Raw genomic sequence first — 17152 nt, 5'->3', positions numbered from 1 at the left:
AGATATGTTAAACATCTTAGCTCTTATTCGTCTGATATTCCATTGATTGCACTTTATAATGTCTCGTCGTGTCTGGAGGACAGCATGTCAGAACCAGGCCACATCCTGGGCCCCCCTGGACTCTCCTCACCGGGAACCTCCTTACTACCTACTACAGCTCCTGACTCTGGAACAAGAACTACACTTTGTGCAGGATGTCCTGAGTCTCGTAATGACGATGCAGTGATGAGACGTTTCACTCTGACCAATTCTGCAGTGTTTTCACATCACCTTTTAGTATCACCTCAGCTGGCTTGGAACCTCTGCAGTGTATGGAAAGCAACAGAGTAGCCTATCAAGCTCAAATGCCACAGTCAAATGTGTCATTCATCATGAGTGAATGATCAAACAAAATCATGAGGTCCCATTGTCTTGACCTGCTGCACAAAGGGGTTTTATTCCCCCTCTTTTAGCCTACTCAACAAATCCATCTGTGTATTATAGCTAACTGCAGCTAGGCGGCAGCAATGCGCCAGTTTATTTTCCACTCAGACCTACTTGGGAAGAAGAAGGAAGCAATAACAGGAAACGTGTGTGTAATGCTGCGTCCATCCATGCGTCAGTCACTATCGGTGTAGTCTTTTCCTTAGGATGGGAGCTTTATCGGAGAGAAGGAATTTATTGTTATTTTTCCTCTTGATAATTGTGACAGAGGGGCATTATCAATGGGTAAGTGAATAGGGGTATTCAAACTATCGATTCTGACTATAGGCCTAGGACGTGTTACGTTAGTGCAACAAACTTGCTTACTAGCCAGGTTTAGCAAGGCAACAAGCTGAATATGTTTTGTTGAAGTTCTAGATAAGTGCTAAGTTAGGCTAACTGCTAAGCTAAGCGCGTAGCTACACATCTAGCTACAGAAGCACTAATGATGTGCAGGTTGCCTAGCGAGCTGGTAGCCATATCTGTTAAGTAGCCTAGATGGCTAATGTCAACTGGCTTGCTAGATTAACTCGTAAATAAATGACAAGATTCATCTGCGCTTTTAATCATGTGAGCAATGTGTGAGATGCACGATCAGCAAATCACGCTTTCCAACAAGAATAGCCAACAGCTCATGACTCAGTCTGCTAACTGGCTTAAGTGATTGGTTTCGCTTGATAGTTGAGGGAACCTCCCGCTACGTCAGAGTCACGCGAGGCATGACAGACCCCGGTTTGGGACACTTTGTTCTACGGAGATCTTTGCCAAACCGGTAACGTTAGTGCAGCGAGACTAACATGACTGACTAACATGACTGCTCCTAGACTAACATGACTGCTCCTAGACTAACATGACTGCTCCTAGACTAACATGACTGCTCCTATTTATGCAGGCTCAAAAATGTCCCATTGAGAAAAGCCCTCTTTTGCAAAGAAGTCCTGCATGCCCCAAAACAAGTAGCCTACAATAAAATATGGATAGCCTACAGAAAGACAATCATAAATTGTCTATACGTACAGAATGTGCAGAGTTATTACATAAAAAAACGAATTAGGCCACACTACAAACTGAAAATCCCGACCAGTCTTCTTGGTCTGTTCCATAGCTGTGCAGAATAAATTAAAGCAGACTTTTCAAATTAAAGGGTCCAGCAACGTCCAAGGATCCTGTGTTCTACTGCTATGAACTGTGTTATCAAAGATGTTATATGAAACACATCTTTGTGTGATGTGGTAGAAGGTCAAGTTAGAATGGTTATGCTAGTTTAGACAGGGATGTTAGGCCTACCTAACTGCAAAGAGACGTTTTTAATCATCAAAACAAAAGAAGCCCCAACTAAATTTGTACTTGTTCCCATGTGGCAACTGTGTAATGGAGGCTATACCAGAGGAGGGGGCTTGGGAAATGGCCAGAGAATGGGATACTGAGGAGTCCTGTATAGTTTATTCAGGACTGTCCCTTCAAACAGGTTAATTACACTAGTGAGCCTGAGGTTGGGTGATTCAATCCCAGAAGCATGTCATTCATGCGGGTGTGGTAGGGGGAGTATCTGTATCCCCCACATCTGTTGATTTGTGTTGGGGGGGCTGTTTCTGGGTGGGGATTTTGACTGAATATTGTTAATTTATTATATTCTATTGTATTCTATTGACCTCTTGGATATTGATTATTGATGCACAGTGTACATACATCTATGATGGATGTACTCTTTTAGTGTTATGCATTTGTTGTTTTGCACCATAGTATTTTTAGGACATTTTTAATGTGTCTATAATGTCTATATAGTTTCCTACTATATTTTATCTTCCTTTTTTCTTACCTTCCCAGGGACTACGGGCGGAAATTAGCAATCTGCTAAAACCTGGTGCAAAACATTTCTCCTTGTTTTACAAGGTTAATGTTATTTGTACACTGTCCGTCTTAAAAATAAAGAATTCATTAATTCATTAATTCAGTATTGACCAAGTTATGGTGCCTGGAGCCCGCTGAAACTCAAGGTTGGATGTTGAGGTAGACGACCATTGTCTTATTGTCACAGGAAAATGAGTGGATTTAAGTTCTCAAACAATCCCCTCAATCACTTTTCTTGTAGAGCTAAGGCCTACCGCCGGGTGCTCAAGGCCTTTCCCTTAGTCTAGATGTTTTGGCAGGAATAACATGTACAGCAGTTCAGGAACAAACAGGGAGGTGTGATGATGGTGTTAAAACCTCAAGATGTGATCTAATAATAGAACCAGGTAAACACACGTGGGGATTTTACAGAAGTGAATCATATTTACACACATGAAACTGTTCCCTCGAGACTGATGCTATTCTATGCTATGCTAATGAGGAACAAGGATTTTTTTTTTTTTTTTTTAATACACTAACTAAAACCAAATGGTAAATTGTTTTCAGATACAGTATATGTAGAATAATACACAATAATACATGGTGAAGAAGAATACAATTTGTAGGCCTATCTCCCTTTATATGTAGCAATTCTTTCTTGCCAGAATGTCAAATAATTGGCTAACCTACTGTAGGTATAGCATAGAGAGTGACTGACACTGCAGTGTGAGTCTGTAATTATGATTTGATTGGATTGATGATTGTATAGTGTTTGAGTGAATATGACTAGTTTTGGCCTGCTTATTGGTGATCTTTGTCATTTGGTGATTCGAGCACCGACATGCTCTGAAGAATTGTCCCAAAGTGACCTTGTAGCTCACACCGAACAAACAAAGCGATTATCTTGCGCTCTTCCCCTCAGGTTGAAGCCCAGCACTGCGTGTGGTATGGGGAATGTGGGGAGTCCACCCAGGTTCCTGGGAAGAAGTACAACTGCAATTACACAGGCCCGCCCAAACCTCTCCCTGAAGAAGGCCATGGCCTGCTCACGGTAATGTTACCCTTGGTCCTGGACAGCCTGTAATACTGCATGCACGTTTTGTGATCTGTTAGTGAATCAACTGATGTAATACGCAGAACCAAAGAGGACAAATATCTGACATTCCCCGAGTTCAAGTTGTCAGACGGTAATCTTGAGGTCTGTACCAAGGTTAAATATCTTGGTCATTTTATTACTCATCAGTGGACAGATGACGAAGACATAGACAGGCAATACCACAGGATGTATGCCAACACTCTTGCACGGAGGTTTATCATGTGCCCAGTTAGCGTGAAGGTGTCTCTGCTCAGAGCCCACTGTGCTGCCCAGTGCCCACCTGCTGCCATGCTACTGTATAAAAAGGCCAGCATCCAGAGGTTTCAAGTAGCCTCTAACGATGCAATGAGACTAGTCCTTAAAAGACCCAGGTGGTGTAGTGTGAGTGAAATAGTTTGTCACTGCTGGACTCTGCACCTTTCATGCACTCTTAAGGAGTTTGATGTATGAATGTATGTGACGTCTTGATCAGTCGGATAACGGCCGAATAGTGTCTCTGTCTAACCCTGAGATGAGCTGTTCCTGATACACATCCAGGCTTAGAGAACGCTGGCTGAAGAGCCTGTATGCTTTAGTGTAATTGGTACAAGTCTTTATGTACTTTTATGCACCTGAGTCTGCCAATAAAGCTTTCAGTCATTCATTCGTTCATTATGCCCATGTGTGCAAGCCGCCCTCCAAGGTTGTCATTGAAAAAGTCCTCAAGTTCTCTTTGCAAAGTAGCACGTCAAAGTCAAGTTTATTAGTCACATTGCTACATCAAAGTACAAAGAGCAGGGACATGTTTTTCCGTTAGCTCCTGGATGGTGCACACACTAAGCAATGTAGAGGTAAAAAAAAGGGAAAAAGTGCAATATTTTGCTAAATACAAGACTACACTTGTATCGTTTTGAAACTTTGAAGAGCAATTACCAAGTAGGACCATGCCAATGATGTTGGTCCTGTTTGTTGGTGGTAGGAGCTGTGTCCAGGGTATGACTATTTGAACCGGACTGTGTGCTGTGATGTCCAACAACTCCGTACCCTCAAAGGAAGTCTGCAGCTGCCCCTTCAATTCCTGTCTCGGTATGAACCATGGTCGACTACAGCTACCCTAGGCATAAATATACATTAATTTGTAAGCACAAACTGTCCCTTGTAACTCGTAAATAAGAGCCATCCACCTCTCCAGCCTCTTGCTAGGAGTTTACAGTACATAATGATACTGTATACACTCTACAGAACAACTTTTACATGTACAGTACTTTTCAATGTCAGCAGACTGAGAGAACGGCTTGCTTTGTTGACGTGCTGTTATTGCTGCATGTTTTCTTTGACGGTTATCTTTTTACTGGTTTATGGATGTAATGGTGCCCTATGATCTCTCCCTCGGTACACGGTGCAGCTGCCCTGCCTGCTTCTTCAACCTGATGAACCTGTTCTGTGAGCTGACCTGCAGCCCCCGCCAGAGCCTGTTCATGAACGCCACCCACTTCACCCCAGACCCAGGCCCGGCCCCGACCCCGGCCCCGGCCCCAACCCCGACCCCGGCCCCAACCCCGACCCCGACCAACAACACCAATGTGGTGGAAGTACAGTACTACATAGGAAAGACGTTTGCCAACGGTGAGGTCACAAGTCTGGGCTAAAGTTAGAGGAAATCTGCTGAAAAGCGGGAGTTCCCTCTTTAAAACGTGAACTATTCATAGACTACTGCCAGTGTGGTGGGTGACTGGATCATCACCAGCCTCTTTGCAGTGTTTGTTAAGCTGCTCTTGAGAATCATGGACTGAAATACAAAAAAAAGTGACCGTTTTTTTTAAATCAGTGTATACATTGCATGAATAGCATGAATTATATATATTTTTTTGCATTTGGCAGAGATGTACAACGCTTGTAAGGATGTCCAAGCCCCGTCTAGCAACGTGAAAGCCCTGTCGCTACTGTGTGGCAAGGACGCCAGCGACTGCAACGCCACCAACTGGATCCAGTACATGTTTAACATCAACAATGGCCAGAGCCCCTTTCCCATCAACCCCATCTTCTCAGGTAAAAAAACAGTCGCAGAGACCGCATCTTTTCAGACCTGCTGTTGGTCTCTCTCCAACCTGCTGTTGGTCTCTCTTGTTTTGATCAGTGTAAGGTGGGTTCCTACCTCACTTGCCTAGACCTCTTCCCCACCTCACCTTTGACCCCCTGTGCTCTGCAGACGTCCCGGTGTCCGGCATGACCCCCATGAACAACGCCACGTTCGGCTGCACCGAGGGACTGGACGACGGCTCGGGGCCGTGCTCCTGCCAGGACTGCAGCGCCGCCTGCGGGCCGGCGCCGTCCCCCCCGCCCGTCACGCCGCCCTGGACCATCCTGGGCATCGACGCCATGGTGGTCATCATGTGGATCTCCTACGCGTCCTTCCTCCTCCTCTTCGTCGGAGGCGTGCTCGGAGCGTGGTGCTACAGGTGGGCGGGGCTTTCGGGGCGATTTAGAGGGTTCTGGAGCGCCCTGGGGTTCTGACTAGGAGTTTGCGCGTTTATCACGGGGCCTAATAATTTCGTCGTCCATTTTTTTTGCAGGAAAAGGACAATCATGTCCGAATACGGCCCCATACTGGACAGCAACAACCTTCACTCTGTGAACAGCGACGTCGACCAAGGTATCTAGCTACAGTCAGTCGGTGGTGCATTTCTCGGCTTCGGCGCCGTACCGTAGACGTCTGTCGTGAGGCTCGCGCTTCGTGGGGGGCAGCTCCTGCGCGGGCGTAACGCGCAGCACGCCCTGACCCGCCTCTCGTCTCGCCGTTTCAGCCGAGGCGTCGTGCAGCGAGACGCTGGGCGCGCGCTTCGACGACGCGCTGCGCCTCCTCTTCACCCGCTGGGGCTCGTTCTGCGTGCGGCGGCCCCTGGCGGTGGTGCTGAGCAGCGCCGCCCTGGTGGCCGCCTGCTCGGGGGGCCTGGCCTACATGCGCATCACCACCGACCCCGTGGACCTGTGGTCGTCGCCCAGTAGCCAGGCGCGCCAGGAGAAGGACTACTTCGACGCCCACTTCGGACCCTTCTTCCGGGCCGAGCAGCTCATCATCACCACGCCGCTCAACGTGCCCTTCCTCTTCCAGCCCTACTTCGGGGGCGCCGACGTCCCCTTCGGGTCCATCCTGGACAAGGGTGTCCTACACCAGGTGAGTCAGACGGAGGGGGTTTGTGGGGTTTGTAGTTCAGTCCCGAGTAGGGGCGAGAGATTGCTTATAGCGGCTTGTAGGCTGAATAGGTGCAGTTGAGGTCACTGAAAAGGAACGCATAGCGACAAGGAAGGAATATGGCGTTCGGTCGCCTCTTCACTCGTGCCGATTGGCCACCGCTCTCCCTCCAGGTGCTGGATCTGCAGCTCGCCATCGAAGGCCTGGCGGCGTCCTACGAAGGCGAGCGCGTGACGCTGAAGGACATCTGCCTGGCCCCGCTGGCGCCCTACAACAACAACTGCACCATCCTCAGCGTCCTCAACTACTTCCAGAACAGCCACGAGGTGCTGGACCACTCCAAGGGAGACGAGTTCTACGTCTATGCCGACTTCCACACTCACTTCCTCTACTGTGTCAGGTGACTTGCCTGTCCCATGATGCAACACCTGCAGTCTAGGAAAATGCATTCTTGGTTTCTGTGGACCTGTCTCACTTCTGCAAATCATGTTTGAAGAGGGATCGCGCTCGAAATGGGCCTCCCTAGTTTCAGTTAAGGTCTGCCTTTAGCGGTCTGGTCTTGGCCACAACTACAGTAGAACCTCGGATACGAACATCAGAGATCCGAAAAATGTCCGGTCTAACCAATGGGTGTGAAAACCGGAAGTAGCTGTCAAATGTAACATTTTGTGACAAAATTGCTGGTATAGTAGGTTATTAGATTGCAATTGCATTGCCTTTCCGATTGTTATAGAGGGTATTTGTTGATTTATTCTGAATGTAAACTAAATTAATATTCTATATTTTTTAAATGTAGTGTATTTGTCACTTTCAGAGTTTAGAACATTTCAGAAATCTATGGGTTGGGATCTCTGAGGTTCTACTGTAGGTACATACACTAAGGCTGGGCTTTAGTGGCCTTTTAAGATGGTGAACTAGTTTAGCGTGTTCTGTCAGCTGGTGACACCTCAGTGAGGGTCTTTGATCTGTCTCGCTGTCCTCTGTCCAGTGCCCCGGTCTCCCTCAACGACACAGGCCTCCTCCACGACCCCTGCCTGGGCACTTTCGGAGGACCCATCTTCCCCTGGCTGGCTCTCGGAGGCTACGACGGTGAGCTGGAACAACACGAGCGAATGTCCTAAACCTGCCAGTGCTCCCATTGTGCATTGCATAACTGTCATATAATGATTTGCGAACACATCTATTGTGCAAATGGGATGAATATTATATCGTTAAAATGAACGACCTCTAGCACGATGCCTTCGGAATGCCGTTTCAGCTCCTCGCTGTTGTTTTTCCATTGGCTTTATTGCTGAGTGTATTGAACGGTGTCCGTGCTAATTCCCTTACCGCTGCACATCTTGTGTGTTTGCCTTCTTCCCCGCAGGCACCAACTACAACAACGCCACGGCTCTGGTGATCACGTTTCCCGTCAACAACTACCACAACGACACAGTCAAGCTAGGGAAAGCCCGGGCGTGGGAGAAAGAGTGAGATATCCCACGTTACTACCACACACACACACACACACACACACACACACACACACACACACACGCCAAGCAACATGCATATCAGCCTGTCGTAGATAAGCCTTTGTTCTTTACCGAGTAGCCTGGATAAATGAAAGTTGAATGAAAATAGAAACGTGCTAAATGATAAGAGCAGAGGTTGTTTCGTGACACAAGTCGCCACGCCAACGCCCGGTGTCCCGTGCGGCAGGTTCATCGCCTTCTTGAAGAGCTACGACAACCCCAACCTGACCGTCGCCTTCAACTCCGAGAGGAGCATCGAGGACGAGATCAACCGCGAGAGCAACAGCGACATCAGCACCATCGTGGTCAGCTACACCATCATGTTCGTCTACATCTCCCTGGCCCTGGGGCACATCCAGAGCTTCCGGCGCCTGCTGGTGAGCCTAACCGCCCGGACGGACGCAACCGTACTCTTCGGTATTTTCACGTACATTTCTATTGCTCAGCTGATGACCTAGACAAGGTGACACGGCAAGATGACCGTCAGGTCTACTCCTTATCCGCCAGTATCAGACTCTTTTTTTTCCCCCCCCCCGAGAGGGTAGCTACTGTATTATTCCAACTGGTTTGAACTAGTTGAAGGACGGCGCAACTTTCTCTGTGTGTCACATCAGTCATTCGTTGACTAGGCGATGCCGCTATGTGCTTCCTCTAACCACGTGGGGTTTCAGTTCCGACGTTGTATAACCGCCCAATAACCCACATGGTTAAAAGGGTAGTGTGCTATTTTGGACAAGTAGCCCTATTTGTGGTCTGTCTACCATGAACCTGAAACATGGAGACCATGATTTCACTGATGGTTCCAGTATTGAGAAAGCTGCAGTTTTTATGCAGGCTCTTATTTGGGCTACAATGGAAGTCAATGGGGCATATGTGAATGAGTTGGAAAACTATGATAAATCAGTGAAATGATGGTCTCTTTGTTTCAGGTTCATGGTAGACAAACCACAAATAGGGCTAAATGTCCAAAATAGCGCACTACCCCTTTAACCTAGTTTGACTTGCTCGTACAGCTTCCTGGATCTCAAGCACGGAAACAGGAAGAGGAATGAACGGTCTTCCTGTCTCTGCCCCCTCGCCAGGTGGACTCTAAGATCTCCCTGGGCATCGCGGGCATCGTGATCGTGCTGAGCTCCGTGGCGTGCTCCCTGGGCATCTTCAGCTACGCCGGCGTCCCGCTCACCCTCATCGTCATCGAGGTCATCCCCTTCCTGGTGCTGGCCGTGGGGGTGGACAACATCTTCATCATCGTGCAGACCTACCAGGTACCCACCCCACCCCGCCCCCCTCCTCCCGCGCGTTCGCTAGTCCGACGCTGCGTCTCGCGCGTACACGAAAACCGTAATGTGTGTCCGTCCGTGTGTGTGTGTGTCCGTGTGTGTGTGTCCGTGTGTGTGTGTCCGTGTGTGTGTGTGTGTGTCCGTGTGTGTGTGTGTCCGTGTGTGTCCGTCTGTGTGTCCATGTGTCTGTGTGTGTGTCTGTTTGTGTGTGTCTGTGTGTCTGTCCGTGTGTCTGTCCGTGTGTGTGTCCGTTTGGTGTCCGTGTCTGTGTGTCTGTGTGTCCGTGTGTGTGTGTCTGTTTGTATGTATGTGTGTGTGTGTCCGTGTGTGTGTGTGTGTGTGTGTGTGTGCTGCCCCCAGAGGGACGAGCGGATGCCCCAGGAGGAGCTCCACCAGCAGATCGGTCGTATCCTGGGAGACGTGGCGCCCAGCATGTTCCTCTCCTCCTTCTCGGAGACGGTGGCGTTCTTCCTGGGTAAGGGGCGCATGCAACACCTCTCGCTCCGTCGCGCGGCGCTTTGGCGTTTTTAAGAGCGCTGACCCGTCACGGCTCGTTCCCCCCACAGGAGCCCTGTCCACCATGCCGGCGGTGCGCACCTTCTCCATGTTCGCCGGCCTGGCCGTGTTCATCGACTTCCTGCTCCAGATCAGCTGCTTCGTCAGCCTCCTGGGCCTGGATGCAAGGAGGCAGGAGGTGAGGAGGAGGAGGAGGAGGGATGGGGGGGGGGGGGGGGGAGGATTTCTGTAGTTACTCAAATGCCACACCTGAATTGAGGCTGTGCCAGTGCGGGATAGGCCGACAGAGTTTTAGTTAATCTGATGATGTACAGATCGACGGATAACAGGGTTTTAGTTAACCGGATGATGTACAGATCGACGGATAACAGGGTTTTAGCTAACCGGATGATGTACAGATCGACGGATAACAGGGTTTTAGCTAACTGTTGTATCCCCTACATCAGTAGCGCATGCCATGGTAAAAGGTGGTTTTTCTGTTTCCTTTTTGGGAGTCAGTCGTCGGCAAAGGGTAGATTGCTGTTATTAGTTTTGTCTACCGTTTGAGGAACCTTTCTTCCAGCAAGGTTGATTTTTGTTCTCTTTTTAAGTCCTTGTAGGGGCACCTCAGAATGTTTTGGTTCTACCTTTTCTTTCTCGTTTCCTCATCCCAGGACGTCCTGCTACATGTAGTCTTTGCAGCGTGCGAGCCAGCAGGCTTCTCTGGCTATTCTGACCCTCAACCTGTGCGCAGCAGAAATTAGGCGACGTGTGAGAGTCCCTACAGATGTGGACGAATGTCGCTTTATGGTCTGCGACAGATGTGGTCAAAAGCGCGATGTTATGAGAAAATAGTACAGTCCCAATTGTATGCATACTGCGTTCAAAGAACGTAGCTGCAGTACGTACTGGTAGCTGGCAGCTGTAGTACGTACTTGTAGTAAGAAGTAGAAGTATGCGATTCGGAACGCAGCCTTAGTCTTTATTTCATACATTTAGTGGCTGTTAGTCTTCAAATAGCTGAATCCCAGTGGTCTGTGGTTGGCTTTGCAACCTCACCCACTCTATTTTTGATTGCCTTTGTATTAGGCTAGTATGTTTGTTTGCCACTGATTTAGTTTGTGTGTTGGCAATCTTTTGTTATCATTCACTTTTGTTTTCCTCCATATATATTCTTTTTGATGGCAGAATTGGTTTTGCATGATTTATAACATGAAATGACAGAAACCTCCATAATTGGACCCAATCAGTTTATGAGAATATGCTGAATTTACGATCCAGATGGCGTCTTGGAATATGGCCACCATGTTGGAATTTCAGGTTGATTTTTTTTGCACCGTATGAGAAACATAAGAAATGGCGCATCGGAAAACCCAATCAATTTCTATTAGAAAAGGTATAATTTAAAGATCCAGGTGGTGGCCATCTTGAAAGATCGTGACCTGATGATGACGATTGTCACGCTTGTATCACCGACCGAACGATTCTGCCTAAAAACACTCTGAACCATGCCAGTATCGGTTCCCCAGTAACCCAACAGTAGTGTCCTTCATATAGAATAGAACATGTGTGTGTGTATATGTATATATATATATATAGAAGTATACTGTAAAAATACACGTGGCACGAGGTCGTCCAGGCATTCATTCTCCTTTCACGCACTGCTGTGTTTCCAGGGCAACCGCCTGGACATCCTGTGCTGCGTGAAGCTGCCGGACGGACAGGAAGAGAGGACGGACGGTTTCCTCTTCCGCTTCTTCAAGAAGATCTACGCCCCCTTCCTCCTCAAGGAGTGGGTGCGCCCCATAGTGGTGAGTGAAGGCCGGTGCGCCGGGTCACATGTTCCACACCTGGCCTCCCTGTCACATGTTCCACACCTGGCCTCCCTGTCACATGTTCCACACCTGGCCCCCCTGTCATGTTCCACACCTGGCCCCCCTGTCATGTTCCACACCTGGCCTCTGGAACCCCCATCTGCAGCCAGCGGCACGTTTTTATGATGAGTGTGATTTTGTCAACTTTGTGGTGAGATGATTCAGTTCATGAAGATTAAATCCACCCCCTCCTCTCTCTCTCTCTCTCTCTCTCTCTCTCTCTCTCTCTCTCTCTCCTCTCTCTCTCTCTCTCTCTCTCTCCCTCCCTCTCTCTCTCTCTCTCTCACACACACATACACACACCAGGTCGCTGTGTTCGTGGGGATGCTCTCCTTCAGCATAGCGGTCGTCAACAAGGTGGAGATCGGACTGGACCAGAAGCTCTCCATGCCGGACGTGAGTGACCGTCCCGGGACGGGGTCTCTGGGGAAAAAACACACGCGTCACCACCGCCCCCCCCCGTACGTCCGGACCCCTAACCCCCCCCCCCATCTCGCCCCCTCTGCCCCAGGACTCGTACGTGCTGCAGTACTTCAAGAACATGAGCGTGTACCTGAACGCCGGGCCGCCCGTCTACTTCGTGGTGGAGGAGGGGCACGACTACCGCAGCCCGGCCGGCCAGAACGCCGTGTGCGGCGGCGTGGGCTGCGACAACGACTCCCTGGTCCAGCAGGTCTACTCCGCCTCCCTCATCAGCAACTAGTGAGTACGGCGCGAGCACGCGTCCGCCAAACGACACGAGGGCCGCGCTCCCCCCCTTTCGGACGGCGGACAATCACACGGGTCAAACCGGGGCGAAGTCGACCGTTAAAAACGTTGACGGATAATGCCGATCGCCTCTCCCACTTCCCCTAGCGTTCGATGTACCCGTAAGTTCTCAGCGGAGCGGGGCGGATAACCTCTCTGTTTCTCACCCTTCTCCCCAGCACGACCATCGGTTTCACCCCGTCGTCGTGGCTGGACGACTACTTCGACTGGGTGAAGCCTCAGTCCACGTGCTGTCGATATTACAACTCTTCCGGAGCCTTCTGCAACGCCTCAGGTAAACATTACCCGCTGGGTCAACACGGCGAACGGGTCCGTGGGCGCGTCCGCCGGTGAAACAATCAGCGCCGCGCCCTGATATGTGATCATCAGTGCCACGTCCTGATATGCGAGTGTGTAAAGAAGGAACGCTAAGAATTCAAGGCGGCCCAGGCAGACTGTTGAGTCACGATGTCTCGGCTGCTTAATTCGGCGCGTGCTTCCGCGTCGGAGTCCATCGTCCAACCTGTCACAGGCGCACAGCCGTGTTCTTGTTTGGGGTTTCGGGGATGAAGTATCAGTTTCACCCGCGCGAGTTCCTCTTCCGCTCGACAGTCGGGGCGTCATCACATTTCAGCCGCCGAAGAAGGTTTTCAAGGTCTTCTAGGCCGTACGTTCCTTTGAGACATGTTTGTGTTTCTGCGCCCCCCCCTCCTCCCCCGTCGGCAGTGGTGGATCCCTCGTGTCTGCACTGCCGACCTCTGACCCCCGCTGGGAAGAAGAGGCCCGCGGAAGACGACTTCATGAAGTTCCTCCCCATGTTTCTGTCGGACAACCCCAACGCCAAGTGTGGGAAAGGGTACTTTTTTTTTTTTTACTCGAGTCACGGACTGCTTAGCTCACAGATTTCAGTCCCCCCCATCTCCCCCCCCCCGCACACACACAATTTAATTTCCCTAAACGTTCCCACAAACTGATCAAAATATCGGTCATTGAATTAAATCATTTGTTTGAAAACGACTCTTTGTTGTGTGCGTCTGCACGTGTGTGTGTGCATCTGCGCACATGTGTGTGTGTGTGTGTGTGTGTGTGTGTGTGTGTCTGTCGCCAGGGGCCACGCGGCCTACAGCAGCGCGGTGGACCTGCTGGCGAACGGCACGGAGGTGGGAGCGACCTACTTCATGACCTTCCACACCGTCCTGAAGGACTCGCCCGACTTCATCAGCGCCATGAAGATGGCCCGGGTTCTGGCGGACAACATCACCCGATCCATGGGCCACAGAGTCTTCCCCTACAGGTAAACCCGAGCGAGCGCCCGTCGTCGGGGGGCCGCGCCCTTTCCGGGGGGGGGAGGGGGCGTTAACACTGGTCACTGTGGGCGTCGTCCCCGGCTGAACCCGCGCTTCTGGGTTTTCAAAGTAAAACCAACAAGATCTGAACGGCGTATTGCCCCACTCAGCTCAAAGTTCACGGGACTTTGCTCGCCAAAATACAATAAAAGTTGGAAAGCTCGGCCCTAGACGAGCACACGCCTGTCATAAAAGTTGTTTTTCTCTCTGATGGCGTGACCTTAAACACTCAACTTTATACAGCCACGCCTGCGCAGCGCACAGTCTGAACACGCTGTGTACTTAGCCTACAGGGGTCAAACGCCGAGCTGTATCCTGCTAAATTCCTCTTCCTCATCCTCCTCCTCCTCTTCCCCATGCAGTGTGTTCTACGTGTTCTACGAGCAGTACCTGACCATCGCCTACGACACGGCCTTGAACCTGGGCTTGTCCCTGTCGGCCATCTTCGTGGTGTCGACGGTGCTGCTGGGCTTCGAGCTGTGGTCGGCCGCGCTGGTCAGCCTCACCATCGCCATGATCCTGGTCAACATGTTCGGCGTCATGTGGCTGTGGGGCATCAGCCTCAACGCCGTGTCGCTGGTCAACCTGGTCATGGTGAGCCGGGGGGAACGCCGTTTTTTGAGTTTCGCCCGCCCTCCGTCGAGGGGGAGAGCATATCTAATAGTGTGTGTGTGTGTGTTTGTGTGTGTGTGTGTGCTCCAGAGCTGCGGCATCTCGGTGGAGTTCTGCAGTCACATCGTGCGGGCGTTCTCCATCAGCCTGAGGAGTAGCAGGGTGGACCGGGCGGAGGAGGCGCTGGCCCACATGGGCAGCTCGGTACGACTGACCCCCCCCACCCAACCAACCCCCCCGGCCAACTACACGCACGCCAACCCAATCTGCTAACGTCCGGGGCGATAGAAAACTCTTGCTACTGTAGTAATGACTAGTGATATCATTATTAGGCAGACACGCCTTACAAACTTGCGTTTGTAATCCGCGTCCCGCGATGGCGCCGGTAGTGGACCCGCAAGGCGGACGCGGGGCTGGCGGTCGGGAGGGTGATGACCACACTGTACTGTTGACCCCCCCCCCTTCCCCCACAGGTGTTCAGCGGGATCACGTTGACCAAGTTCGGGGGCATCCTCATCCTGGCCCTGTCCAAGTCCCAGATCTTCCAGATCTTCTACTTCCGCATGTACCTGGCCATGGTGCTGCTGGGAGCTGCCCACGGCCTCGTCTTCCTCCCGGTGCTGCTCAGCTACGCGGGTGAGACATCCTACCCCCCCCCTCCGCACGCTCACGGGCAGCGCCACTGCCAGGATCTCGACCGTTCGCCTGAAATGATTCATGACGGCGGCTCATTGTCAAACGGGCGTCGGAATTAGGCCCGCCCCCGTGTAGTGAAGGGAAGGCGCACGTAGATAAAAATCTGTCTTAATCTGTCCTCAATCTCCCTCAGGGCCCTCGGTGAACAAAGCCAAGGTGTTCGCCGCCAACAAGCGCTACGCCGGAACGGAGAGGGAGCATCTCCTCAACTTCTAGAGGCTTCCGCTGGACTAGGAACTAAGCAATTCACCGGGAGGAAGTGTATGTGTGTGTGTGTGTGAACGCAAGCGGCTTCTGTGATTACTGACACACTCACCACAGTTATGCAGGGACTGAACTCAGGAATACAGTCGGGAGTACAAAGGGCCTCGTTCAACCTTTCACATATTTTTTCAGACTTCAGTCTCTGTTATTCTTTTTCTTCGAAAAGGGCAATTCTGATATGGTAGCGTTCAGCGGCAGTGCCCCCTAAAGCACAGCGCAATAGGCCGATCTTTTACCAAACTAACACAGGAAGCAAACAGACATTGTGAAAGTAGGAGAAACGTCAACCCACAGCGACCCGGGTTACAGAGACGGTACAGCCGTTAGTTCCATTTGCTACAACTCTTTTTCTCCCAGGATTCTCGAAAAGGGTAACACTTGTAAAAAAACAGCCAGTGTTTGCTTTTTATGTAGTGCGGTCACTACAACGTGTGAGAGAAATGATATATGCAACAGATTCCTTCCCCGAGGAGGTACTTTTGTAAAATAGTTTGATATGGTACACTGAATCAATGATTTAGACTGTTTGGAATGTGACAGCTTTGTTCGTGTTAAGAGACTATTGTGTGACAATGTACAGTACTGAAGCTCAGAGCTCAGGGTTGAGATCGGAGGGTTCTAGTTTCAGGGGCATTCCTGTTACATACATTTATACTAGACTTGGCTTTATTCCCCATTGTGCTATAACGCTGTATGGATAGTACCAAGTCAAAACCAAACCTATGTTTTAACCATTTTAAAAGATGTGGAACTTGGTTTTGGGAGAACGGCAGAACCTCATAGCCTAACTAAATGTTAATGATTTTTTGAAATAAATCCACTAACACAGTATGTCCAGTGCTGTGTGACATCCAGTGCATTGTCAATACATACTAGTCATAGAACCTTACCGCAACCCCAGCCCCAAGTCTGATAGGAACACACCCATGGCTAAAGGACCTGATTAGACTGTGTATTTATTTGAAAGGTCCACAAGGTGGCAACAAATACTGTTCACAGAGCTGCGACTGTTGTGTCTGGAGCTATTCCTGCATTGGTTTATGACCTACTTTCCATCTGGCTGCAAGATTGTGTTGGTGAATCTGCAATATTTCCACCCAGCGGGCGATTGTTATCTATCGCGGTTCTTTCCGTGTTTGTGGTTGCATAACAAATTTGCTGCACCATCGATCCGTTTGCAAGGTAGTGCGCTTATACAGGATCCTTCACGTTCTCTTTGCTAGATAGTGCGCTTATAAAGTATTCTTCACACGGTCTCTTTGCAAGATAGTCCACTTATTAAGGATTTTTCACGTTTTCCAAACACGCCCAATATGGATTACAACTTCACCTCGCACACTCATCCCACAAGAAATTCATATCCGGACTAGAGAGCGTTGCCAAGCTGGGGGCGTCCCGCGCTCTCCTGGGGAGCCTGTTAGCTGGCCGTCTGTCCGGCCATGTTGTCACACAATCCAACACCTCATGATTTATTCATCTCTGTCTCTAGTCAGCGCTGGGGCTGGAGGGTGATTCAAATATTGATATCCCTGGGCTTGTGTGTGTGTGTGTGGGGGTACTGTTATGTAAGCTCTGTGTGTGTCTCACCTTTCTGGACCCTCACCTGATCCACGCGCCGCCTTCGTGGCGGAACGGCGTGTGCAGCTCAGCCGAGGCCCCCGGCCGGCCGGCGAGCAGGACGACGGTATCGCAGCCGGTCAGACTGCTCACGAGGCTGTAATACACCACATCGGGTCATAATCAAATATGATGTTTCGCAAATCA

General features: G+C 50.3%; 1 protein-coding gene across 1 annotated transcript; it reads left to right on the top strand.

Annotated features, from left to right (window-relative positions):
* The first annotated feature begins 586 nt into the window (after positions 1–586).
* Positions 587–16196, top strand: npc1 (Niemann-Pick disease, type C1). The gene is made up of 25 exons (XM_084458449.1): positions 587–708; positions 3215–3343; positions 4347–4453; positions 4773–4993; positions 5249–5416; positions 5577–5826; positions 5941–6020; positions 6172–6542; positions 6734–6960; positions 7549–7649; positions 7927–8029; positions 8262–8451; positions 9157–9339; positions 9715–9829; positions 9921–10048; positions 11526–11660; positions 12030–12119; positions 12235–12425; positions 12650–12765; positions 13197–13326; positions 13579–13764; positions 14179–14410; positions 14519–14632; positions 14902–15064; positions 15258–16196. Exons 1-25 carry the CDS (start codon positions 631–633, stop codon positions 15338–15340), a joined length of 3891 nt encoding a protein of 1296 aa, XP_084314575.1. The 5' UTR covers positions 587–630; the 3' UTR covers positions 15341–16196.
* Positions 16197–17152: the final 956 nt, after the last annotated feature.

Source organism: Borostomias antarcticus, assembly GCF_949987555.1.
Source record: "Borostomias antarcticus genome assembly, chromosome: 24".
Classification (NCBI taxonomy): domain Eukaryota; kingdom Metazoa; phylum Chordata; class Actinopteri; order Stomiiformes; family Stomiidae; genus Borostomias; species Borostomias antarcticus.
This window is presented reverse-complemented; position numbering and strand designations above follow the sequence as displayed.

Bases quoted from the DNA above. Each gene is read 5' to 3' on its own strand.
- npc1 (XM_084458449.1), top strand. From the start codon at position 631: ATGGGAGCTTTATCGGAGAGAAGGAATTTATTGTTATTTTTCCTCTTG. The intron at 7,650-7,926 runs GTGAGCTGGAAC...TCTTCCCCGCAG, and splicing joins GGCTCTCGGAGGCTACGACG to GCACCAACTACAACAACGCC. The intron at 9,830-9,920 runs GTAAGGGGCGCA...TTCCCCCCACAG, and splicing joins GACGGTGGCGTTCTTCCTGG to GAGCCCTGTCCACCATGCCG.